Source organism: Haliotis asinina, chromosome 14 (genome assembly GCF_037392515.1).
Source record: "Haliotis asinina isolate JCU_RB_2024 chromosome 14, JCU_Hal_asi_v2, whole genome shotgun sequence".
Taxonomy (NCBI): Eukaryota; Metazoa; Mollusca; class Gastropoda; order Lepetellida; family Haliotidae; genus Haliotis; species Haliotis asinina.
In genome coordinates, this window is record NC_090293.1 from 39,155,998 (window position 1) to 39,183,970 (window position 27,973).

Sequence of the window (27,973 nt, forward strand, 5' to 3'; positions counted from 1 at the left end):
CAGCCTTCCCGAGTTCTGGTTTCGGACCTACCTTGCCAGCCCTGGACTCATGACCAAGTCAAACTCCAGCGAGATGTTGTCGATGGTGTAACTGACCTCATCACCATTGGGCATACGCACAACTTTGCTGTAGTCGTTAAACATGAGCTCGCATTCAAGCCTATCACCTAGTGCAGCCTAGTAGGAAGGCCCATGTTCCATAAGCAGCTCGAAGTCCAACGGAATGCAAAATAGATGTTAATACGCTTTAGCGATGGCTCAGTTTGACTCTGAGATCTTGTCGAGCTGATCTTGTGAAAAAGCGTATCCAACGCGCAACCTGGTTGATTTAGACCAGAATCTTTGGCATGCATCATTATCGTGTTCACCCTTGCTTTTCCAGAGATCCATGTAACAGTAGAACACATCACTGTCATCGACGCTGATTTTGATGATGTTTTCTGCACAAGTTTGCGCTTGTTGTTGATGGAAGCCAACGTGATGTTGAACACCAGTTGAACCTTCCCAGGGACGATGACATCATTCTCACTCAGGTTGGGGAATCGAACCAGCAGCGTTTTGTTCTGGTCTATTTTATCCTGGTTGTTGTTGATGGAGACCGACTTAAGCACGCCTTTGGCACCTAGAGGCTCTCTTAGCCTTCCGAAAGGATCAAACTTTCTCCCATACATTGTTCTATACATAAGATATTAAAGTTTAATATTTCCTGTCCGTAGATTACAGCGAAGACAAAACGCCTTTGAGCAAGCAACTCCTAAACGCGACTGTAGACGATTATTACAACCGGTTGAAATGCGAGAGAAACTATGTACCGAGTACCGAGACTGTTCGAAGTTCACCATTGATGACATGGGCATGCTGCGACTGAAATCTCACCCAGAGGTCGATGATTCATAGGTTTCATTTGGTTAATTTCAAATTGACATGATTCCAATGCACCAATCTCAGTACTCCTGTAATAACACCTCAGTATAGCACAGCACAACACTCAGGCAACAAGGCATCAAGTTTCAAGTGACAGATAAAACATTTAATTGGTCACTTAACAACTTTAACACTAAATTGTATTTAAGTTTTTTGTTCTATCAAAACTTCATTAACTTATTTGGGCAGTTGCATTCTAAATGTTAGTTGATAATTTGTTATATATTGAAATATTGTAAACTTAATCAAATTTAATGTAATTTTAAATGACGTTAAAACCAAAGTTCATGTGGCATTGCAGGAACTCATGAAAAACCAAGTAGCATTCTAACTAATCCTCCATTTTTACAAACTCTTTCCTTTAGTAAATATATTTAAAAAATACAGTTTGCCCGACCACCATGCATAATGTAATAAAGTACACTTTTTCAGTGAACTATTATAAATGTTAAAGCACTCAAACACAAGCATCGTCATGCTTTGACTATAACAGTTCAGGGCAAAAGTGTGCTTTATTGCACTATACATGGTGGTAGAGCGAACTTTACATCTTTGCTAAGATGCCAAATTTAATAGATTCTATGGAAAAATTCAAACAACAGTGTCGTGACCTAAATAAAGAATCCCTGCACAGGGCTAACTGACCTGGTGAAAGACATGAAATGGTTTTCGTGTTGTGCTGCTCTGGGAACAAAGCCCATTGCTCCATTTTGAGAAATGTCCGAAATGTTTCCATGGAAACCGAGAAAATAATAAATCACAAAAACCCTGTACATAGCAAAAGGCACCACTGTAGGTTCTGATTGATATATCTACTAAGTTTTGGAGATAAATATTGAACGGTTTTTGAGTTCTGCTCCAGAAACGAAGCCCATCCCTCCATTTTGAGCCTAAATCCGAATTGTTTCCGTGGAAACTGAGAAAATAATAAATCACAAAAATCTGTATATACCAAGGCACTACTTTGAGGTCTGCCACACATATCTACCAAGTTCTGCAGAAAAATATTGAATGGTTTTTGAGTTCTGCTCCAGAAACGAAGCCCATCCCTCCATTTTGAGCCTAAATCCGAATTGTTTCCGTGGAAACCGAGAAAATAATAAATCACAAAAATCTGTATATACCAAGGCACTACTTTGAGGTCTGCCACACATATCTACCAAGTTCTGCAGAAAAATATTGAATGGTTTTTGAGTTCTGCTCCTGAAACGAAGCCCATCCCTCCATTTTGAGCCTAAATCCGAATTGTTTCCGTGGAAACTGAGAAAATAATAAATCACAAAAATCTGTATATACCAAGGCACTACTTTGAGGTCTGCCACACATATCTACCAAGTTCTGCAGAAAAATATTGAATGGTTTTTGAGTTCTGCTCCAGAAACGAAGCCCATCCCTCCATTTTGAGCCTAAATCCGAATTGTTTCCGTGGAAACTGAGAAAATAATAAATCACAAAAATCTGTATATACCAAGGCACTACTTTGAGGTCTGCCACACATATCTACCAAGTTCTGCAGAAAAATATTGAATGGTTTTTGAGTTCTGCTCCAGAAACGAAGCCCATCCCTCCATTTTGAGCCTAAATCCGAATTGTTTCCGTGGAAACTGAGAAAATAATAAATCACAAAAATCTGTATATACCAAGGCACTACTTTGAGGTCTGCCACACATATCTACCAAGTTCTGCAGAAAAATATTGAATGGTTTTTGAGTTCTGATCTGGAAATAAAGCCCATCCCTCCATTTTGAGACTAAGTCCGAAATGTTTCCATGAAACCAAGAAAATAATAAATCACAAAAACCTGTTAATAGCAAAAGGCACAACTACAGGTTGAAATTATTCTATCAAATTTGGTCTAAAAATATTGAATGGTTTCTGAGTTATGCTACGGAAACAAAATGATGACGGACGGACAGACAGACAAAGTCAAAGTGCATACGTAGTTTCTGGAATAAATGAGAAGAAACTTGTCAGGGCAGATAAAGCCAATCAATCAACATGCCAACAGTAGAACAGTGAAAAAAGGCTCTACAGTTCATTGAAAACAATGGTGAGTAGAATGCCAGTAATGCCTGGTTACATTTTGGAAAGAAAAACAATGGCTTAAATCCTTTGCCTTTTCAGATGATCAAAAAGTTTGTATAAGGAAAATACGAAGATGACTGTCATCGCACCAATGAGGAAAACGTCTCAGTTCACAAATTGTATGCACGGATGTTGTTTAGTTTCCACATTGTTATCCACAGATGTCTGTGCTGTTTGTCATCAGAACAGTATGACCATATCCAAAGTCAAGACTTTCTGTGACAATGAAAAATGAGAACTGGCCAAAAAAGTTGTAGATCATATTGACCAAGTGATGCCTGAACGTGGATTCTACATTTCAATTACTCACAAAGGTCATCATGACGTTAGCACCCAAACACACCCCTTTCAGCCCATCAACTAATGATGTACAAAGGGAAAATGCATCAGAGTTTTGATTTTGCTCAGCAGACATTTTGCTCAACAAACTGGACCTTTACACTTTCTGTGTGGCTCTAAGGTTGGACTCTTTGGAATGGGAACCCCTCAGGAAATTTGTCCTTTACATTATACCTGTAGCAGTTTTTTGCTAAAAAGGATCAGATGTGGTTATTTCAATTCATCACTTCTTCACAAACTTTATTGTAGTAGAAACTGACTCGCTGTGTCAAGCTGACAACTGCTGTGATCTGAACAAGTACAATTTCATGATGCAATACTGCCTTGGCATACAGCTACAGGCCAGAACCAGTCATTTCAGATCAGCTTTACGCCTGTTGGTCACAGTAAGTTATGGCCAGATCTTTTGTTTGGATTGTTTAATAAGCGATGGCGACATGAACAAAATTCCTGAGATAAAAAAGTTTCACCATTTCTTCTTCATAAACAAGTCACCAGGGTTTGAACAGTGGGAGTGTCTGTTTGACAGTGGGTGATGTTTCTACACTAGATGAATCGCTCCCAGATATCATCCAACCAGCAGGATTGAGCTATGCTGGATGCTGTATCTTTACAATTCTGCCAGACATTATGTTCCTGATGACTCAAAAGACACACTTTGTCCTCTTCTGGACCAAGTCATTAAATATGTAGTGCAGATGGACAAACCAGAAACATTATGAAAGCCAACTGATGGTCCCGAGATATCAATGGTTGATGATGCACAGAAGAATGATGGGGTTGGACCAACAACGATAAAATACAAGCAGGCACAATGCAAACTGAACCATTTGTGTTTCAAACACCAGAAAAACAGAGGTATAAAACCCCAATTTGTTCATACCGTCACCAGGCAGGTCACAGAAATCCAACAATCAGGGTTAAGTTGGTCTGTCCTGTGTTATGAGAGTATACTTTCTGTCAGTTGTATAACTGATTAAGCAATAATTATTATTGGGTCACATTGTTTAGAGTCTTGAGTGATAATTAATATGGGTCACATTTCGTATCATAAATGTTCAGTGCTATTAATATTTTATAGGCATGCCTTTAAGCTAGTTCGCCAGAGTTACCTCCCTTTGATAATGTTTTGAGGTAAAAACCAGGCTGGCGAAGAAATTTCCAAGTTAATGGCCATGGTCAAATTGAGCTCGAATATTCAAGAATCGGTGACTTTGCATAAAGTGGCTGGTTGTCATGTTGACGACGGGACACGCACAGAGAGAAGCTTGAGTACATAACTCTGCCTGCCCTTGTCAACACTTGACGTACATAACCGCTGCCAGATCGCTTGCTGTGTTACATTCAGTAAAACTGTTTCTCACACACACACCAAGACTTGGTGAGTTGACTTTATATTTGTGACCCATTTTAGATTTGACTCGGTTGAATTGTACATGAAACCTCTCGTCAATTTTTGTATCTTGGTCTGAATACAAATTATTGGACATTTTTTATTAAATTTTATTTTTTATACTTACCTGGTTGACAGCCAACAATTGCCCTAGAGCTCTCCGATGCGCTCAATTTCTCTACTATACCACAGAGAACAGAGACGAACCTGTACGTAGCTGGGTCGGGACCCCCACAGGTCACGTGACCCCTTGACACGTCATTCCCTGGTGGCGACAGAGGCCACCCCCCTGGGAGGGGTGGAGGGGGGGAAATCACAACTTGTTGGCTTTCAATCAGGTATGTATAAAACATAACATTTAATAAAAAATGTCCAATTTCTTACATACTTATCATAGTTGAAAGCCAACAATTGCCCAGGATCCCATAGTAGGAGAGGGGTTAGAGGGGGTTAAGACCCAGATTGTCTCTCAACCTGTAGTAGTGTAAGTGGTTCTGATGAGGGAGACTGAAGGTCGGTATGGAAGAGCAGCCCGCTCCCTTCACCTCCGATAGAAAGTCACTTCCCGCCTCCTGAAGGAGACAATGGGGTGAGAGGGCCTTCCGAGGGGAACGGAGGGAATCCTTGGCACAAAAGGAAGCCATCCTAGCCCTCTTGGCGGTAGACGGGTGGTTCTGAAGTTCCACCAGAGGTACCTGTGAAAATTCCGCCACAGCTGCCAGGTGAGCTACCGTATCCATGAAGCCGGAAGTTCCAGGACAGGAGGGTCCGTCGCTGCGTGACCCCCGCTCGCTCCAGTCCGTGCGCAGGACGTACTGGCAATCCGGGACGGTAGCTACCTGTCGAACAGGTGAAAAAGTGTGTCACAGCTACCTGAGACTAATGAAGGGTTAATTAGTCGATAATTCAAAGTTGTAACACCAATCCTAGTAAACTACCCAAAGTAAGGGGTAACAGCCACGTGCTGAAACCCAAAAAGAGCGCAAAACCCTTAGTAATAAGCAGGTAGAGAGCGAATTTTAGAGACTGAGACAAAATGGCCTGTTGTCGCCAATCTCTAAAAAAGGAATGACGTTTCAAGGCGTCATGTGACCTGTGGGGGTCGCCACCCAGCCTCGTACAGAGTCGTCTCTCTTCTCTGTGGTATAGTAGAGAAATTGAGCGCATCGGAGGGCAATTGCTGGCTTTCAACTATGATAAGTTTGTAAAAAATTGAACATTTCAGACTTCTCAGTGTGATATTTTGCTGGTTCTGAGGGGATTTCTTATACCTTTTGTCATGGCAATATTTAACCGTAACACCTAAAAGACGAAAAGACAACATGGAACCAGCTGTAGATCATGTGGAGACTGACTGACTGCAACATTACATTGAGCTGTTTAAGGAGGCTTGGATGGCAATGAAGGTTCTCTGTTTGCCAATAAAGTACCGAAAATAAACATTTTAAATTCACACACAATTCCAGTTGTTATTAAACAATCTGAGAAGGCTGGTTTTACGGCGTTGTAACAGTATTTCATAGCAACTAGTATTAACTCAATGGCAACGCTTGTAACTACTCAGTGATGTTAATATAACTTAGCGTTGTATGTCTATTCATCCAGTTGTTCATCTAAAATAACCACATGTTTATGACTTGTTATCAATTAGGTGTCTTGGGTAAATAAACATTCAGGCATAATCAGAAAAACTCAAGCTAAAATGGGATCACTTCGACCATTAGACATCCGTGTGTTATATGAGAATCGTCTGTTCGGCTCAAAAGTGGACTGATGAATTGCTATGTAATTCAAAAACTAACAAGCATAACATACTCAATGAAACACTGATCATAATCAAACCATAATACCAACTCTATGAGGTTTTTGCAGAAATTTTGTCCTAATAATAAAATAGTTCTTTAGCAAAGTATCACTTTAATATTGACACAGTTCAGCAAGTGACGAGAAAGTCATATATTCATTAACCTGCTGATGTGCTGTCTCCATGCTTCCTCACACAACAGGTTTTCCCTTTCTCTGCACTCATCCCTCGTAACAAATGGAGAACTGTGTCAATATTTATAATGATAGTTTGTCAAATAACATTTTTATATTAAAGAAAAATATTCTGCAAAAACCTCACAGAGTGGATATGATGTTCTGATTATGATCAGCGTTTCATTGAGTATGTTATGTTTATTAGTTTTCGAGCTGGACTGCAATTCATTTGTCCAAACGGCCTATATATGAAAATAAATTTGTTTTTGCACCTTCAGACCTTACCGGTTAACAAGACACATTCTAATGAGCACACCAGAACTTCATACTATTTATTCTTTTATGACTGAATGAACACATGCATCACCTTTACTCGTGTTTTCTCATGTGAGCATTTCTATCAAATTCTAACCCTACTGTCACTTAAGGGGGACACTACATTGAGTAAAAGATATCAGGTTTATTTTTTTTTCAGTAAGTGGTGGAAATCTTGTATTTTATGAATCTGTCCTTGGGGTACCTTCACTGGTTGCCTTCCCCATGTTATTGTCACTCTGACCACAACCTCACTTCCGAGGAAGAAATCATTATGTTACAAGCAGTGTCATACAAAACCCTTTTAGTGATCAATCATCTACTACAACTAGTAAGTAGTTTTGATCTTTTTTTTGACTTATGAAAACAAAACTGAATAGCATTCTCTATCTTAGAAGCGAGGTAGGGGTCAAACCATCCAATTTAATATACTTGTATATACTATATGTCAAATTTGCTGCAGTGCTCTGGTGATGGAGTTGCACAACATGTCTGTGGTTTCTTTGACAGGCGAGTATGAAGCTACATATAATCACTGGGTACTGATCAACCACAAGTTTTTAAAGAATGAATTTGTTGTTCTGCTTAAAACTAACCACAAGGGTTTGAAATGTAATGGTTAAAAGAGTACAAAAAAACAAATGTTTAACATCAAGAGCACTTGGAAATAATGCAGTAGTGTTATTGAATAAGAATAGAAATTAATCATCACATCAAGTCACTGTTGTTGTAGCTCATTAACCCCCTGGATGCCACAGGGACATATATGTCCCTCCTCTTGACCCCTCACTTTGAAGTCCAATAAAATTCTAAATATACCACGCACATATATATATACTTCACAGTTTTTAATTCTGCGGAAAATTCCCTTTTTCGTGATACCATCCACTATTATCTCAGACCAAGCTAAAGTGCTTAAAATTACCTTTCAAAATAGCGTTATTTGCTGTATATTTTGAAATGTGAAAATCGGATAATTACTGGGAGTATTGGATTTCAAAAATAGTATAGTAATGGTCACTGATATCAAGTTTTCATGTAACCAGTAATGATAATTCTGAAACGTCGCCGATGAACCTGATTCGGTTGGGATGTTTACGAAAATACCCTTACACGAACGCCGAAGTGCGCTTTCCGCCATATTGAATAGTGTCTACAAAATCACATTTCGAGAAGGCCGGTATTGAAACGCCAATTACATCACGTATATTTCATATTCGGCTGTGACAAATGCATCATTGAATTCCCCACACATCTTAGAATCAAATTACAAATGGTCTTTCTCAACAATACCAACTGTCTTGATAAAACAAAACGAAAGATACATGGTATAAATATGAACGCTGTGCTCGAAAGACAGCACTTGTTTGAAATGTGAACAAAGAAAAATTCCGATTTTACACTGCGTAGCATTTTAGGAAAATTTCCAGCAGCGTGACACCATGACTGACGCAAAATCACGCAGAACGACAACGGTACTTGTTTGCATTTCTGGGTTCTTCCATCATTTACAATGTAAACGATAAAAACATATAACAATACACAGATAGTCAGAATAATACTGATTATTTACATCTCACATTTATGCACAAAAGATCCCTAATCAAGGAAAGAGTGCTCATAAAAGCCTGTCTACCCTTGTCAGCGAAGCCGCCATTTTGAAAGAAATCGGTCATCGGTAGTGATGTCACACATCAACATTGTTGCACATATTAGGCAATTTCTTGAGGTGAAAGTCGGTTGAACAAGAGTGTACACAATGGCCATATCATCCCGATTGCAATTTCAGTATTCTGATGTATATTTTGCGTATCGATCAGATATTTTTTTCATGAAACTGATTTCAGTATCTACATATATCCATGTTCAACACCATATCATTTGTGGATATAAGGTACACATTTGTATTCTTTGAAAACTTCTCATTGTCTGAATGATAGTTACATGGGAAATTGACTCAGTAAGTGTAGTATACCACATTTTAAGCCTTTGCACAAGTATTGGAAGATCACACATAGCCATTACGGCAACATGTGCTTTAGTTAACTTTGATGTACAATATCCAATACGTTGGGATAAATATTGAATTTTCATATGAACAGGTTAATAAACAGCGATTTAATTCAACCTTGCAGCTAAAACTGATAATATTAATGAAAATGATTTGTACATTTTATGTAATGTAGAGGCACACATATTTAACGGAATTGTCTTGTTCATTGCATTGGTCTGTGTCGTTTTTATAGACAAAGCAATTATGAATATTGATTGACCAGGTGTGAGTTTGTCAAAAACGTTTTATAATTCAGTATCATTTTTTAGATAAAAATGTCAATCCAAATTTGATTAAAACATATCTGACTGCAGAATATCTAACTCAAACAATACTTAAAAAATATATAAACCGGGTCATGTCCTAATATGGACAAACCTTACGTCCATATTCTAATAGTTCGATACTGGAAAAACAATCTCTTTGTACCTTTCATTGCATACTTATGAAGTGAAATAATTACATAATCATAAGAAGAAAAGTTTGTATCATAAATGAATATGCAACGAATATTCAGGTGTTGTGAAATTTTACGTTAAATTGATGCTAGACAGGTGCGTGTTACTCACAATAAGATACACAGTAAAACCATTTAATTGTAGACATATCCAGGGCAATATTTCAGTGGCAAAACCATTCATTTTATGTTTTGTCTAAAAAGTGTTGAATTCTGTCACAGAAGTCGAGACCTTTTACACATTCAGTGGGAATTAGGTTAGATATATACTAATCAGCAAACCAGTGTCTTCTTTTTCCGACGTCACAAAATGCACAAAACATGCCATGATGTCAACTAAAATGTCGAATTATTTTCAGTTATTTCATTACATTTGAAAATGTGGCTGTGAGTCCGTTAATGATGAAGCAAAATTAATCAAAATACATCTACACAAACAGGAGAATATGGGAATCTAAGAACTAAATTATGTATCGGATAGGGCCATCCACATCGCTATTATCTGCTTTTTGATGTAGTCCACTGGAACCTTTTCTGTCAAATTGTGAAACTACCAAAAGGTATCCTTTCACACTGGAGGACTTTGTATTGGAATAGTTTAGTTCACTGTGAACAAAACATAACGAAACTATACTGTCCGTATCTACACCAAATACTCTCCGTGTGATCTAAATTACACTGACCTAATGAAAACCATAGCAGAGTTATGCCCCCTTATCTTTATACGTGCATGACCTCTCTGTCAACGTTTGACGTCATAGAAGAAAATCGATTTTTGGCACTTATTGCGGGTCATTTTTTATTTTGTGTGTATGACGTTATGCATGAGCACATAAATCCAGTTCACATATACTTATGTCGTTCAGATATCAAGCTGTATTTTCTTCGCTCACACTTTCCATAAAGATAAAATATTTTAAAAAATCATAGCAGAGTGCTTTTATTGGTGCACGATAAAAAACGGAGAAATTTACTGTTTTGCAACACACACAAAAGTTTTGGACAACTTTTAGCAGTGTCTTTTTCTCAAACCCCTGAGGTAGCTGCAGTTATATTTATACCAACAGATAGGAAATTAAATATTCTACATTTCTGTACAAATGCGCAGCGAGAGCCACGAATGGTCGTCAGCAGAAAGCACCTCTAACTCAGCCAGAGACTCGCATATGCGTTTTACATTTTAAATTCGTACTGTACCTATTATCTCAATCATTTCAGCAGTAATGATCAAAGAATAGATTTTCTAACGAGATAGGTTACTTTCTGTGTTAATACAAAGAACTATTAATGTGTTTTGATAACAATTGCTTGCAATGTTGGGGGCTTATACAGGGAAATGAACACGTCTGCGAGAAAGGGGATTATAAGATGTTGTTACAGGAGTTAAGTGTTTGCTACTCGTCATTGGGAGTGAATACTAAGATACTATGTTTGGACATTGATCGAATTAACGGTGACAAGGTTACAAAATCTTCTTCTAAATTAAATCATTCATTCATTTGTTGTAATAGTTCATATAATGAATCGTAGACATAAATAGCAATACTGTATTACACCCATGTTCGTGTAGATATGAAATAAACCAAGTAACTAACTTAGACCGAACTCATTTGCGACTATTGATTTCATAACCCCCTGGATGCCGAGTTTTTTTTTCAAGCGCACATTTTCGTAAGGTTTAAAAAGTGAATGTTGTGCGAGAATTGCGCTCGCGCGGTCCTGGATCTGCGCACGGCCATAAAATTGTACAGAAATGTAGAATATTTAATTTCCTATCCGTTGGTATAAATATCAGTGCAGCTACCTCAGGGGGGTTGAGAAACAGACACTGCTAAAAGTTGTCCAAAACTTTTGTGTGTGTTGAAAAACAGTAAATTTCTCCGTTTCTTATTGTGCACCAATAATTGCACTCTGCTACGACTTTTTTAATTTGGCATTTTACGGAAAGTGTGAGCGAAGTAAATACAGCTTGATATCTGAACGACATAAGTGTATATGAAATGGGTGTATGTGCTAATGCATAACGTCACACTCACAAAATCTAAAATGACCTACGATAAATGTCAAAAATCGATTTTCTTCTATGATGTCAAACTTTGACAGCGAGGTCTTGCACGTATAAAGATAAGGGGGCATAACTCCGCTATGGTTTACATTAGGTCAATGTAACTCAGATCACATGGAGAGAATTTGCTGTGAATACAGACAGTATATTTTCGGTATGTTTTGTTCACAGTGAACTAAACTATTCCAATACAAAGTTCCCCAATGTGAGAGGATACCTTTAGGTAGTTTCACAATTTGTAAGAAAAGATGCCAGTGTACTACATCAAAAAGCAGGTAATAGCGATTTGGATGTCCCTATCGGATACATAATTTAGTTCTTATATTCCCATATTCTCCTGTTTGTGTAGATGTATTTTGATTAATTTTGCATTATTATTAACGGAGTAACAGCCACATTTTCAAATGTAATGAAATAACTGAAAATGATGCGACATTTTAGTTGACGTCACGGTATGTTTTGTGCATTTTGTGACACTGGAAAAAAGACGATTAGTATATATCTAACCTTACTTCCACTCAATGTGTAAAAGATCTCAGCTTCTATGTCAGAAGTCAACACTTTTTAGCCAAAATATAAAATGAGTGGTTTTACCACTGAAATAGTGTCCTGAATATATCAACAATTACTATGTATGTTATTGTGAGCAACACGTGCACCTGTCTGGCATTAATTTAGCATAAATGTAAATTTCACAACTCCTGACTATTCATTGAATATACATTTAGGAAATAGACTTTTCTTCTTATGATTATGAAATTATTTCACTTCATATGTATGCAATGAAAGGTACAAACAGTTCCCTTTTTCAGTACAGAAGTATTAGAATATGGACGTAAGGCTTGTCCAAATTAAGACATGACCTGGTTTATATATTTTTAACAATTTTCGTATAAATATTGTTTGAGTTAGATATTCTGCTATCAGATATATTTTAATCGTATTTGAATTGACTTTATTATCGGAAAAAATGATAATGAATCATGAAACGTTCTTGACAAACTCGCAGCAGGTCAATCAATATTCATAACTGCTTTGTCTATAAAAACGACACAAACCAATACAACAACCAGTGCAATTCCTTTAAATATGTGTGCCCTTACATTTCATAAAATGTACAAATCATTTTCATTAATATTATCAGTTTTACTTATTAGTTGGAATTAAATCGTTGTTTATTAACCTGTTCATATGAAACTGTAATATTTGTCCCAACGTATTGAATATTGTATATCACGGGAACTGAAGCACATGTTGCAGTAATGGCTACATGTGATCTTCCAACACTTATGCAAAGGCTTAAAATGTGGTATAGTACACTTACTAAGTCAATTTCCCATGTAAATATTATTCAAACAATCAAAAAGATTTCAAAGAATAAAAACGGACACCTCATATCCACATATGACATCGCGTTGAACACGGATATATGTAGATACTGAAATCAGTTTCATGAAGAAATATCTGAACGATACGCAAAATATACATCACAATACTGAAAGTGCAATCGGAATGGTATGGGCATTGTGTTTACTCTTGTTCACGGACCTTCACCTCAAAGAAATTGCCTAATGTGTGCAACAATGTTGACGTGTGACATCACTACCAATGACCGATTTCTTTCAAAATGGCGGCTTCGCTGACAAGGGTACACAGGATTTTGCGAGGACGTTTTCCTTGTTTCAGGGATCTTTTGTTCATAAATGTGAGATGTAAGTAATCAGAATTATTCTGACTATCTGTGTATTGTTATATGTTTTTATCGTTTACATTGTAAATGACGGAAGAAGCCAGAAATGCCGATGACTACCGTTGTCGTTCGATGTAATTTTTTGTCAGTCATGGCGTCAGGCTGCACTCAAACTTTGACAGTTTCTTATGAGTTACCAAATTATTTCATTGTATCTATCTTTAATTTGCTATTTCTTGCTACGATACTCTTCCCCTGAATATACTAAGCGTATTGAGCCATTGTAAGCAATGATTAGACGACTGGATGTTGGAAAATTTCTGAAAATGCGACGCATTGTAAAATTGGAATTTTTCCTTGTTTACATTTCAAACAAGCGCTTTCTTTCGAACACAACATTCGTTTTCATACCAATTATCTTTCGTTTCGTTTTACCTAGACAGTGGTATTGGTGACAAAGACCATTTGTAATTTGATTCTAAGATGTGTGGGGAATTCGATGATGCATTTGTCGCAGTTGACTATGAAATATATGTGATGTAATGGGCGTCTCAATACCGGGATTCTCGAAACACTGATTTTGTAAACACTAACCAATATGGAGGAAAGCGCACTTCGGCGTTCGTGTAAGTGTATTTTCGAAAACAGCCCAACCAATTCTGGGTTCATCGGCGACGTTTCAGAATTATCACTACTGGTTACATAAAAACTTGATATCAGTGATCATTAATATGCTGTTTTTGAAATTCATTACTCCCAGTAATTATCCGATTTTCACATTTAAAAACATACTGCAAATAACGCTATGAATCTCGATTTTGTACAGTTTGAAAAATGAAGACATTTACGATGAAGCCTATTTTGAACGGTACTTTTAAGCACTTTGGCCTGGTCTGAGATAATAGTGGGTGGTATCAAGAAACAGGGAATTTTCTGCAGAATCCACAACAGTGAAGTGTTTATACATGCGTGGTATGTTTAGAGGAGGGACATAAATGTCCCTCGTTGGGTCCAAAGGGGAAAGTTCGACTTATCCGAGTGTTCGACACATCCGTCAGCATTGAAAAGACCAAGAACCAACACGACCACGTTGTTTAACACATCATCATTTTGCAGTAGGATACACATACGAACAATATATCTTTGCAATAAACGTTTACGGCAGTATTGATCTTTAAATTACAACATATACAAATGTAAATCAATTCAATCACTTTATTCGTCATGGCAAATAAATATGCATACAAAAAGATAAGAACAAGAATAATTTAACAAACTCACAAGCGATCCCATTTAGTTGACAGCACTAATTCATTTTCAGTCAGTATAAAAAGTTGTATAGTTCATAAAAAATGGGATCGGAATGTACATACGTGTACATGTGGGGAATTTATCTATGACAGCCTCGTATTTTGTCTCTATTGTTTTAACAGATAATTTTCGCTTTTTAGGTGTAACATGCGATCCAGTTATCCCCCCGGGCTGATCGGGTCCTTCGCTGAATTGCCCTGCCATGTTACTAACCGTACTGGTTAAAAAAATTGATCCTACAACTTAAATACTAAACCAAAAACAAAACATCAATTTAGATAATCCAACTCCGTTTTCCTCACTTCTCATTTTGTATTTTCAAGGAAATCACATGACCGCTAACATAGACTGTCACATGACAACAACATGCGCCATTGTTTGTTTAGAGATATCCTGTCGGTCCATGATCAACGTGTCACTGGTAACAACTTAATTATGGTTAATTGTTTGAGTAAAATTCAGTTGGTAAGTGTGCTGACAATGTGTGTATAGATGCGTAGTTAAACATGTCACTTGATTGTTGAGTCCGTTAATCATTACTTTTGATCTTTAGGTAGCGCATTTATGAGGATGACTTCCGATTGCGCGACTGAAGTTTTCAGTTGCAACAACCAGCTTTGACAGTTCGAGACAAAAGGGTAAATTTGTACTTGTTAGAGCCTTTGGGGACCCTAAAATGAGTTCAACAAAACCGGGTAAAAATAATGATAAATATAAGGAAATCGGCAGGGACCGAGATGTCAGATCAACACATCCGAGAATTCGTCTCAACCGAGTTCGAGACAATGGGGTTCGACTGTAATCGATTCGTGATTTTTCAATGCAAATTGATACAATTTGGTATAATAATGATCTGTCATAATAATAATAATAATCCAAAAACACTACTATATATACAAAATAAGATGTATTCATTTTATGAGTCATGTTAGTTGTAACCATTCACTACTAATTCTGTTATGTGGTCATAGCATTCCTGTTAGCTACTGGTATCATTTTGTCATAGTATTGTGATGTCATAAGCATTGTGAGGTCATGGGCAGAGTTAACAGTTAGCCTTACTGTTCAGTTCAGCTCAACCTGATGAGGGGGCTAGGATAAGCCCTGAAACGTCGTGAAAATAAACCCAAGAAGCTGCTGTCCATAAAATTGTCATGTATGTGTTTCATGTTGATTTGAAATATGATTTTTCAATGCAATTTACATGACCATTGTGTAAGAAACATTAGTATTTTATCCCTGTAATTATACTTATGGAAAAATTTAAGGGAACGCATGTTTCTTAGAGCAATTCAAAATTTGTTCAGCGCTGTCTATTATCGTTTTCGTGAAGATCGGTTTACTCAAACTCACCATAATGCTTTCCATGCACGTGCACTACATGCTCCTAAAGTTACATGCACTTAGATTTACACATGACATGTATGTGCACTGTCAAACACAACGGTTAAAAACATTAATATTGTTAAAATGGCAAGACAGTACTTACTTTGGCACACAAATGGGAGGCAATTGGCATGGTTATTGGTGGAAGCTCATTACGACAGGTTGAAACAACTTTTGCCTTAAATCGGCTGGTCTAAAAAGCCGTCGTCCATCGGTTGGAATCAAAATGTCTTAGCAACACAAGCGCTTGAGACTGCAGTGGGCACAGTACCATGGAGGAAGAACTGTACGTCAATGGAGAAACACCATGTTTAGTGATGAGAGCAGGTGGAGGGGGCTCTATGGAGGGGGCTCTGTTATGGTGTGGGGCGGCTTTACCTTTAACCACAAGACAGATCTTGTGCGTGTTGATGGCAGGATAACAGGTCTACGATATCGTGACGAGATACTGAACCTGAATGTGGTCCCCTTTGCGCGTATATCAGGTCGAATGTTCGAGTTCCAGCATGACAATGCCCGCCCTCACATCGCTCATGTTTGTTGGGACGGACCGATGGCTGCAGGTGTCCAGGTGTTGCAATGGCCGGCTAAAAGTCCTGACCTTAACCCCATCAAACATCTTTGAGATGTTCTTGGCCGCAATGTTCGGGACAGACCTGATCAACCCAACAATTTGGATGAACCTTTCGTGGCTCTCCAGGAACAATGGCATAGAATTCTAATTGGTACCTTGGTACACTCATTTTCATCCCTTGACATAGGCCTTTTCATCTGTATGAACTTTTCTCTTACTGTTTCAAAGATTAAAAGTCACAGCTATTTCATGCGTTCCCTTAAATTTTTCCATGACTATATCTTATCCAGTGTAATGATCACGTGTATCAGATCCATCGTCAATAAAAGGCGAATAATATATCAGTTACGGAATTGATGCGTATAATCATTCAATCATACAACACTAAAAGAGATATATGAACACCTTTCAACCTCAAAATAAAAGCCTCTGGCAGAATGCATGTCCAGGTAAAGTTTTGTCCCGTGACAAGTGTAAAACAAACTTATGCGCTGTTATATCATTGGACAACCTGTTTTATGGAGTCACGCCCATTGTCAATCTTCTGAACCTCGTTTGCATTCAAAACAAATATAAGTATGCCCATCTTCATAAATATTTGATGAGATTCAACTGCAAGTGTATACATCACAATAAATCAGTATCGTGTAACTTTTTTTGTTTCTATAATACATGTACTTGAATTATATTTATTCATAACAACAAACAGATTATATTGAAATGTTCAGCAAGCCATTATGTTTGATGTACAAGTAGTGTGCACAAAAGGTATATGCAAATAAATACTATCTCTACTCAATGGTTGGATTGGGTTATCTGGGGTAAAAATCGGATTGTAGCGCTTTGAGCGCTTTAAAGAAAAATTAAACTCGTCAAAGTGCTTGTTGGTCCTACATGTACATTTCAGGCATCCTTACGATTGTGTATGTTCACGATACACAAAGTTTTTCATGATAGCTAGAGTTGATAAAGCCAAAATTCAGCATATCGATTGGTCAACAATCTAACCAATAGTCAATATGTATCCAAGCTGAACATGCTCTTCAGAAATTTGGCCCACGCCCCATCACCTGTCATTTCCTATGTGACAGGTATCTCATGATACGATTGGTCTTAGATACCAAATCAGCCACTATATTGAACAGTTGAGATACAAAACGTCCTATTCGGGAACTTTGATGATGCCCATCCCATGACCCTTTGTCCTATGTATGTGCAAGGAATGGCATTATACAAAATGCATACATGTATGTTCGTGTGATAACGTATATTTTCTGCGTTAAATCTAGATGAACCAAAGTGACAAACTGTGAATCTGTTCCATGTAAGTCACACAGTAGCATATTAGTACTTACCTTAAAGTGCAATAAAATTATGTAAAACGTTACATATATGACATGTATTCACTCCTGCTTTCTTTCAACATATACCTTTACAATGCAATTAAACAATTAAACAATCAGGACTTGCTTGTATGACAAGACAGTTTCTCTGAAATCTGCCAGGGATATCAGGCGTGAATAGCCCTAATTAGTCTCGCCACAGCCAGCCAGGCAATCAGCACGGGGTTCCAGGTGTTGAGCAGTGAAGTGGCTCTCGGGTTTAATGAGTTAAGCAACATCCTGCAGAATTCAATCTTTACCAAATCCTCAAAAAGGAAACCAATTAATGAAAACACACCTCCCATGTTGTAAAGTACGATGACACAAAATTACCTCAGTCACAGTTTGTAATAATTATCAACATTAGGCACCAACCAAACCTATTCAATCAACAAAATGTAAATGATGACTGTGCTTACCTTGTAATGTGACGCAACACAGAGGGACATGATTCTGTGAAGGAAGGCTTCCGAAGCCTTATGGTAAGAGAAGAGAGTGTCTCTGTTAACATAGTACAGGTCACACTGGGCAGGGACTGGGCAACCGGACAGGATGCGCGGAATGCTGCCAGATTCAAGACACAGTATACTGTTCAACCAGGACTCCACAGGGTCACCATCAGCATATCTTATGGACTCAGTCAGGGATATCTCATGGAGAACACGTCCTTCAATCAGACAACAAAAGATACATTTTCCAACATTTAATGATACTCTTCAAAATTAACACTTGCTTCATGCACAAGGAGACGCTGATTACTGGCATTTTTCTTGTGAACAATGCCATATGGGTACATTTTTAATTACTAAACAAAAAATCTCTCACCTTGTAAATATGACGTGCACTAACCTCAAAAACTGTGTACTATAGTGAACGTAAATATGTAGTCAGTAATTAAATTTGCCAACAAATAGGGCTACAGTACAAAATTTGCTGTAAACTTTGTTCTTCAAGCATAAATACCAAGAACAGAAGGATTAACAAACTAAATTACTACAATGATTATCTGCAAGAATGAATATATTATTGTGAAACATTGTTGCAACACCTCAAAATTAGTAACCAATAAGTATTACAGAGGAATAATTGATCAAACACCATCACATTTTTCCTGGTTTGTTTATAGCAATTTATTCCAGCAAAACTGGGGAAAAAAAACAAAGCAAACCTCAAAACAATTGGTACATACAGTGATCGAAATAATGGCCTGCCCGACTGCCCATGGCCGGTAAATTTTGAGTCAGACTGCCTGGATATTCTCTCCACCAGCCCAATTGTCTCGAGGAAATTTTTAAGGATGACCTACTTTCAGTTCGCCCTCAGGACGATCATTCCATTTTAATTGTCATGTCATATTTTGATTTAAGAAAGATGAATGAAAGCTACGAGCATATTCCATAATTATACATGGACAACTCTTCAGCCAGTGAAGATATCAATAGAACACTAAAACTGGCTGGCTTAGTAAGCTACGCTATGATTGGAAATCTGTAGTCACATGGTTCAATATGAACCATTCAAAGAGAGGGTTGCTTAAAGGTGGGCAGGCAGCTTTCAAGATGGGCAGGCAACATTTATGGGCCACCAGCCCGACTGTCAGGTTGAGTTGAAAAAGTCCTCTCTATAAGAGAAAATAAGGTGCTTTGGGGGGGCAAAAGCTATGAAAAAAGGTATTTTTTAACTGTTTTTTTTTCATCTGAAAATAAGTCCAGAAAATGGTAAAGAAATTTGCGAAACATGCAACTGAAGAAAACAAATGGTAAATAATGAAAATTAGAATTGAAAACAATTTGTGACATGTGGTTTAAATTTGGATTTGGGACACTCCAGGTCACTGGAAAAGAGAAAATTCTAAAAAATATCCACTGACAATTCCCCCTTGGTATATTTAAACTGGTTGAAAATGCTAAAATCATTTTAGTACCGGTTGTTCTGAGGTTTCGTCCGCATTTGACTGGACTAATTTGAACCCTGGATCATCTTACATTAAAGAGTTCTACTTTCTCATTCTGGCAATAATAGAAAAGACGTCTTCAGAACCCACATTGAAAGAGATAATAAAAGCATTACAGTACAGTATATTGATCAAGTGAGCAGTATTTATACCACACAGTAAGTAATCCATATCAACTCACACGAAAAAGACACCATCACAGAAATAGCTCATTCCAACACCCATTTCACTCAGTGTGTACAGTTTATATGCAAGTTTCCACTGTCAATTTCCGCCTTGGTACCACATAACACTGATCATGGTCGAAAGTTATCTCAATAATATGCCACATCATTACAAGAGTCATCACAGATGACAAATTCCCCTAGTCCCCACACAGTCACTAAAAGAGTTCCTTAAATTGTTTCCCTGGATACCATGAAAAATATAGATGCTAAAACTCAGTAAATAGGAAAAGGCACCACTTCAAGATCTCTTTCATACATCTGCCTAGTATTGTAGAAAGAGGTTGAAAGGATTTCAAGTTGTCCCCTGGAAATGAAACCCACCCCTCCCTTTAGAGACCAAATTGTTATCACTAAAATGGGAAAAATAGAAATGCTTAAAATCAGCAAATAGCAAAAGGCACCACTTTGGGATAAGTCTCATATATCAAGTTTTGAATGATTTTCAAGTTGTGCTCCACAAACAGAATTCCCCTTTGAGAGTAAGTCCAAAATGTTTCCATGGAATCTGAGAAAAATACAAGAGTCATCAGAAGATGACATATCCCCCCCAGCCCCCACATATCTGAAAGGACAAGTCATCTGACAGTTACGTATTGTTTTTAGACCAAGTCTGAATTGTTTCCATAGAATTCATGTAAAATATAAATGCCATATATCTCTAATCAGAAAAAGTCACCAGTTCAAGATCTGTCTCATTTATCTACCAAGATCTCTTGAAAGATATGAAATGGTTTTCGAGTTGTGCTCCGGAAAAGACGTCCACAACCTGTAAATACCGAAAGGCACCACTTTGGGGTCTGCCACAGACATCTATCAAGTTTTCCTGACAGATGTTAAGAAGTTTTTGAGTTCTGCTCCGGAAACGAAACACACCTCTCACTTTTGAGACTAGGTCCGAAACGTTTCCGTGGAAACCGAGAAAATAGTAAACAAAAAAAACCTGTAATTAGGAAAAGACACTAACTTTGGTTCCGATTGATATATCTACCTAGTTTTACAGAAATATATTGAACGGTTTCTGAGTTCAGTTCCGGAAATGAAGCCCACCCCACCATTAGAAAACACCAAAATGTTCTATGGAAAAACAAAAAAAGTGCCAAAACTGTGTAAATAGCAAAAGGCACAATTATAGATTGTGATTATTATATCAATCAAATTTGGTCTAAAATATTGAACGGTTTCTGAGTTATGCTCCGGAAACAAAGTGATGATGGACGGACAGGCGAGGCGTCAACTATAAAAAAAAAATCTGTAAACAGCAAATGCTATTAAACCTTTTTTTCAGTTGGGCTTCAGAAACAAAATGATTACTGATGGATGGATGGGTGTACAAACCGACAGGCGAGGTGTCAACAATATCCCTCCACACTGCATGCTTGGGAGATAATACAGAGAGACATTTGTAATATGCTGAATTCAGCACCACAGAAGGGACAACTGAAAGTGCTAAGTTACAATCTGATCACCAATAGCCCCACACTGAAGAGTTGTTGACATCATGTGATTGGATAACACTCTGAAGGCTTGTCGCTTACGCCTCCTGTGGAGCACTCGGTTGACAGCGTATTCTGGAACATACAGATACAGATGGCTGGTTCATTCAGCATCGTGACTTGGCCCGACTGGGGCACTTGGTCAAACACATGAAATCCAAGTAGTTCCTGCACCTGCGCTGGGTGCAGTAGTCAGCAGTACCAATTGGTTGGGAGCTGTGTCCATGCAAATGAATTTCCATGGTGTCCAGGATGGGTTGTTGAACTTCTGTCCCATGTACTAACGCACCATCCTGCTCATGCAAAGCTGAGGCTCAGGAATGAACATGGAGCATTGTTTGGGCATCGCAAGAAGAGTAGCCATGCATACTGGACTGAGAGTTGAAAAAGGATATTATTAAAGCTATGTTCTTGAAGTTCCTTTAATGCATTGGAAAATTATAAATTTAAAGGGGAATATGGTTAAATCAAAGCCGTGAGAAGATGATAGAACTGTTGACTTTGCCAAAGTAATAATGTGCTAATAGGCACAGATGATGAAGCTGTTGATGTGGCCTTGGACTGTTGAGAATTTAAAGAATTCCAAAACATGCGAAGATCGCAGCTTAATAGGATTTTCCGGCTCATCTGAGGGAGGAGGGCACAGTGCAAGAATATAACATCTGTGAATATGTTCCAACTTCACTTGAAAGATCCATTCCAGCATATTGTCTTCTGCAGATGAGTTCATAGAAGGCAAAGTTAATACTCCTCTCATAACAAACTCTGGGGAAGTGATGGAGTAAGCACTGACACTGTCCGCATCCGTAAGGTGCATGCGGGATCTTTGGTAGGATATCCATCTCAATATGCCTCCTTGCTATTAATTAACCATAGTTGTCCAAACTATTGCCACGGTTGCCATCTTCTGAACTTCAGCCACACTGCCCATGTACGCCATACCTGCCTTAGTAACGGCTATTACATTTTGGGGTACCTCCGTCAGCATGGCCTGATCACTGCTACTAGGGGGCAGAGGCAGTGATTTTGTATATAAAATAATAAAAAATTAAGCTAAACAATTGTGGGAAAGAGGGGGGCACTGACTTTGTACATGACATGTTGGGGGTTGGGGGGTTGGGTGGGAAGGGTTATCCACATAGTCCCTGACATAACAAACAATCTTTTCAGGAACACAGCAAGCGGCACATGATCAATGAGGATCGAGTTCTGTTATGAAGTTTTGACATAGCATTCGTTTACTTCAAACAATGTTTTGGTACCAGAAAATTGAGTCCAATCAGAACAAAATCTCACATAAATCCAAGCAATGATAATGAATGTGATTGTTCAGTGGAAACAAATGCAACAACACAGACCCATAAAATATGATTAACACTGAAAATCTGGAAGAAACTTGAATCACTACCCAATCTGTAACACATCTTTTCTGTGGCACATGCAAAAAAATTATATGGTTTCCAAACAGTTGCACTATGATGTCACAGCAAGGGGAGATAATCACGTCTTCACATAGGAATACCATGAGAGATAACTATGACTTTCATTTCCATTTCTATCTGTCTCCATGCTATCCCACAGATTAAAGGCAACCATATTCCATATGGAACATTTACTTCATAATTTACATGTTTAATTATGTTCCATTATCCTGAAGTTCTGAATATTTAAGTTCAATTAAACCCACCTGTGGCTGACTGTTTTAATCTTGACTTTTCAATTGCTTTTATCTTCTGTACTTCTTTTGAACTGCCAAATGTTGCTGCTTGTTGGCGTAGTTGATGTACCAGTTTCAAGGACAGAGACCGTCCAGTGCCCTCATATCTGAAAAGCACAATCATCTATTTTCACTGAGGCAATGGATGGTGGGAGTCCTGAAAACATGTTATTGTTACTGAACTGTATGATGATACCAATCAATTCACGTACAGAATGCCAAGATGATATGTCACAACTGTCCACTTAATTCACTCACTACAATACACAGCTTGTAAGACTTGTTACAGTGACAGGAGTCTATTCATGGAGCAAATTCAGGCAATGATGATATGATATTGCTACTGGGGGCTAATGAAAGACATGTTGCAACAACTACAAAATCACCCATCAAATGGAGGCATTTAAGACAAGTCACAACTGCAAAAGTGAGTGAGTGAGTTTAGTTTTACGCCGCACTCACCAATATTCCAGTTATATGGCGGCAGTCTGAAAATAATCTAGTCTGGACCAGACAATCCAGTGACCAACAACATGAGCATCAATCTGCGCACTTGGGAACCGATGACAAGTGTTAACCAAGTCAGCGAGGCTGACCACCCGATCCCGTAAGTCGCCTCTTACGACAAGCATAGTCACCTTTTATGGCAAGCATGGGTTGCTGAAGGCCTATTCTATCCTGGGACCTTCACGGGTCCAACTGCAAAAGACTTCTCTGTCAATCACTAGAGGCTGTCACACAAGTTGCCTAGAATCCCTAAAATGTTCATATAATGTACAAGAAGACAAAGTCAGCAATATACCCAATCAGTGACAAAATACTCTTTATGTCACAGGTTAAAATATTTTGTCATTAACACTGCACCTTACATTCAGCACTCACTGATGTTGGCATAGACAGTCCACCTTACTTGTGGTCTGACAGGTACATCCTGGGCCTTGGCACATGCAGCCCATGTAAGTGTTGCAGAGGAAGGTCATGTGAATGCTCTCTATAAAAGCTACAAGTGTGAGGGACCAAGTCAGGCAACAACTATAGCATGTTGTTGTAGTCCACAGGTATGTTGTGAATTTTGAATGATTGTGGTAATTGTGTAGAAGGTATTTACTTCTCATGTATGACTTTTACTGAACACAATATCCAACCATGTTTTGGGAGAATTGCAAAGGATAATTTTAATTGTATAAAGCACAATTAAGTCCACCAAATATATTCTGAATATTTAACAATTATTTAACCTTAATATTGTCAATGGACACACCATTACAGGCAACAACTATAGCATGTTGTTGTGGTCCACAAGTTTATCATTCCTCAAATAATACACATCAGCCAGAATCAACTGTCTGTAGTTCCTGTGACATTTATGAATATGTTTACTAATTATGATTATAGCTAAAATGAACAGAATCATCATTAAAACGACCGCACGTTATCAGAAATGAGCAGTCCACTGTAACTTAATAACGCCCGCAAAATGCTTGACGACAGGCCATTGTCAAGCCTGTTGTTACGTGACGTCATAAGTAGCTCAACTGTTGAAGTTCAATCACCTTTGGCTCGTTTAAACTTGGGTTCATTATGACCTTATATCTGGCTCACATTCGTCACATGTGCCTGTGCCATTATGCACTTTCCTGCCTGTGCCAACCATAACAATTGTACCATAAATGACAACATACAGCAATGAAAATATCAACTTGAAGTCTAACGTTGTTGATCACTGAAAACAATGGCGGCTGGTAGTGTCAGCAAAGGTCAAGGTCGAATGTCATCACTCTCAATAGTGACGTCATTTGTGTTGTTCTATGATGTGTCTATATTTGTAAAATGTGTGTCAGTGACCTCAGTTGTTTTGTTGTTGGCAGTAAATGCTTCTAACCCGATGCTGCTGTTAGTATTCTTATTTTATTAAAAATTCTATTCATTTTAGCTATAATAACGGTAACGCAATTTTTCAGGGCATTATCATTTGCAGAAGCCTGAGGTCTTTCATTAACTGCCCAACAAAGGAGGGCAGTTGAAAAGACCGTGTTACCCTTATATGATGACCAATGTTTTGGTGTGTATATCACATAGTAGAAGGGAGAGTACTGAAAGAATTTACAGGCGCACTCCCACCAAATTCAGTTGAAACCAAACTTGTTGGCATGGAAACACAAAAAATATTTTATTCAGAAATTCAAAACTGTACACCACCAGACCAATCTATGGGCCATATTTGGTGAAGAAATATTGAAAGGTTTAACAGTTCCACAGCAAAAATAACTTAGTTTCCATTTTTGCGGAAACCCAATGGATACTGGGTAATGTAGGTTTCCGCTGGGTTTCAGTACATGGAAACATGCAATGAGAGTTTCCGTATAGTTTACAAAAATGAAACTAACAAGTCGTAGTTTCCATCATGTTTCTGCGACTGAAACTGTCTTTAGGAGTTTCCACTTGGTTTCAGTTCGTTGAAACATTCATAGTAAGAACTTGGTTGGATACTAGGTAATGTAGGTTTCCGCTAGGTTTCTGTACCAGAGAAAAACAGAGAAACAGAGAAAAAAAACAAAAACAAAAAAAGGCGTATCTGAACCGACAAGCTTAGCTTGGTGCTGTTCCATTGGGGACTATATTTACGTACTGTTACATTTGCAAAATAGTTTCGAAAGACAATAACAGAGCAAAGTTTCAATTTGTGATATTTCTCAACGTGGTACATACTGATATACAGTAACTGGGAGTGATCAGGCACATTACATATAACTGAACCAAAAAGAACAATATGTTCGTGAACGTTCTGGGGCAGAATTATATTTTATACAGCAACATAATACAAGACACAACAAATCTGTTTTAGTGAATTTATATAATTTGTTCTAGGGTAAATAAAATATATGTGAATCATATTTCACACACATTTGCCCAAACTGTAACTTGTTGTCTGTCTCGCCTAGAAGAACTTCCCGGTGAAAAGAAAGTTGAAATGCAATGACTTTTTATAATGTTATTACAAGAAAAATGAAAACAAAACATAGATATCAAACTATAAACAAAACATAGATATCAGACTTAAAACAAGCTAATGTTAACCATTACGTTTTTACCTTGTTCGAGGAAATGTACCCATCAATATTCACACGAAAGGGTCCAAGGACATGTTATTCACCTGCAGTTCACAAAAGACCTGTTCCGTGTCATGTGCCCGTTTTTAGGTTGTTTTTTTCTCGCATTGGTGTATCTTCTCAACGAACACCTGACAATTTAGTGGGGGCGTGTTGTGACAAGGTATTAACTGGCTCTTAGCCCCAGCAGCTTTTACTGTCTGCAGCTGACAGTGAACTGTGTTGAATGATGGGTTTTTTTTTTGCATTATAATTTAAAGGTGTCATGTATCATGTGTGAATAGTATATGCAGTGTTCAGTTTCTTTTGTGTATTAGAGAAATGGTGACGAAAATGCGAGTATCATGTATGCCATGTATCATGTTCGTATGATGTTTTTATATTATATTTTAAAGGGATCAAGTATCATGTGTGAATGTTATATGCTGTGGTACAATAAATTTCAGAACAGGCTGTTTTAATCCCTTGTTAACCCCCCCCTGCCCCCACCTTAGTCAGTTAGCTACGGGTGACTGATTCACACCCTGAAACAAAGGCAGGGGCACAGTAGGGTACCTCCACCCCCCCTCTTTTGACAAATCCGCTGTGCAAGATAAAAGTAATAAATCAATTAGATTGTTATAGGTTAATCCTTTCATCCGTGTTTGTTTTTTTAACCCAGTTGATAATTCCTTTTGGTGTTCCTCCAACCATACATTACACAACATGCAATACATCAGACCTTGATTTACAACTTGAATAGTTAGTGCAGACATCAGAAATGCTAAATGGAAATCATTGTCGGGCAATTTCAGCATCACAACCAGACTACATGCATCAATACTATTGTTTCATTTATTTAATGCCTACCAAGGAAGACAGTTGCCCAGTCCCTGTGTCCGTCACGGCTGATGGAGCAGGCACTGCCCACCTATCAGCCAGACTACGTAACCGGAAGCGCTTGATTAGGAATGAATAAGGCCTCGCGAGATGTGATGTCATTGTGAAAACAAACAATTTACTTAAACACATATTGCAGTTATTACTGTTTTTCTAAACTATGGAGGGTAAGCAGACTAGTGACATGTTTACAGTAGGATTTAGAAAATTATTGTGCACCCATAAGTCTTTGTTTGAAATGCTGTCATCTTTGTTCAACCGTACAAGCGCGAGATAGGAAAAACTTTGTACTTGTTTTGAAGTAAGGTCTGTGAGAGTGAGGTCTGTCAGATGGCAGTCTGTATACTTGCTACAATTTTCTTGAGATGTGGCAACGTATTTCACAATTGAAGCTTTGGAACTAAGGATCTGGGAACCTTTGAGTGATCGCAACGGACACCCAGGGCAGAAAAATTAACGGTACCCCATCCTTGCCAGGTAAGTTTCAGATGAAATTTTCAGTTTGTATCGAATGAAACGATAGTTTACTGTAACCATTTGCTCACATTTTGACTTCCATCACGGTATTGCATTTTGATGTGCAAACTGATATGAAAAAACCCCAATATTGTTGATAACTGAATGTTCAATTATGATACA

At 38.0% G+C, this 27,973-nt stretch overlaps 1 protein-coding gene across 2 annotated transcripts in view; it reads right to left on the reverse strand.

The window, feature by feature from the left end:
* The window catches only part of LOC137261048 (RNA cytidine acetyltransferase-like), a 202,082-nt gene that overhangs the window by 93,850 nt on the left and 80,259 nt on the right, over window positions 1-27,973 (reverse strand). For both annotated transcript variants that reach the window (XM_067798710.1, XM_067798711.1), the window contains exons 12-13: window positions 23,316-23,452; window positions 18,374-18,621 (exon numbers count right to left, since the gene is read on the reverse strand). In XM_067798710.1, the coding sequence (XP_067654811.1) occupies window positions 18,374-18,621; window positions 23,316-23,452 (385 nt within the window). The remainder of the gene's footprint in view (window positions 1-18,373; window positions 18,622-23,315; window positions 23,453-27,973) is intronic.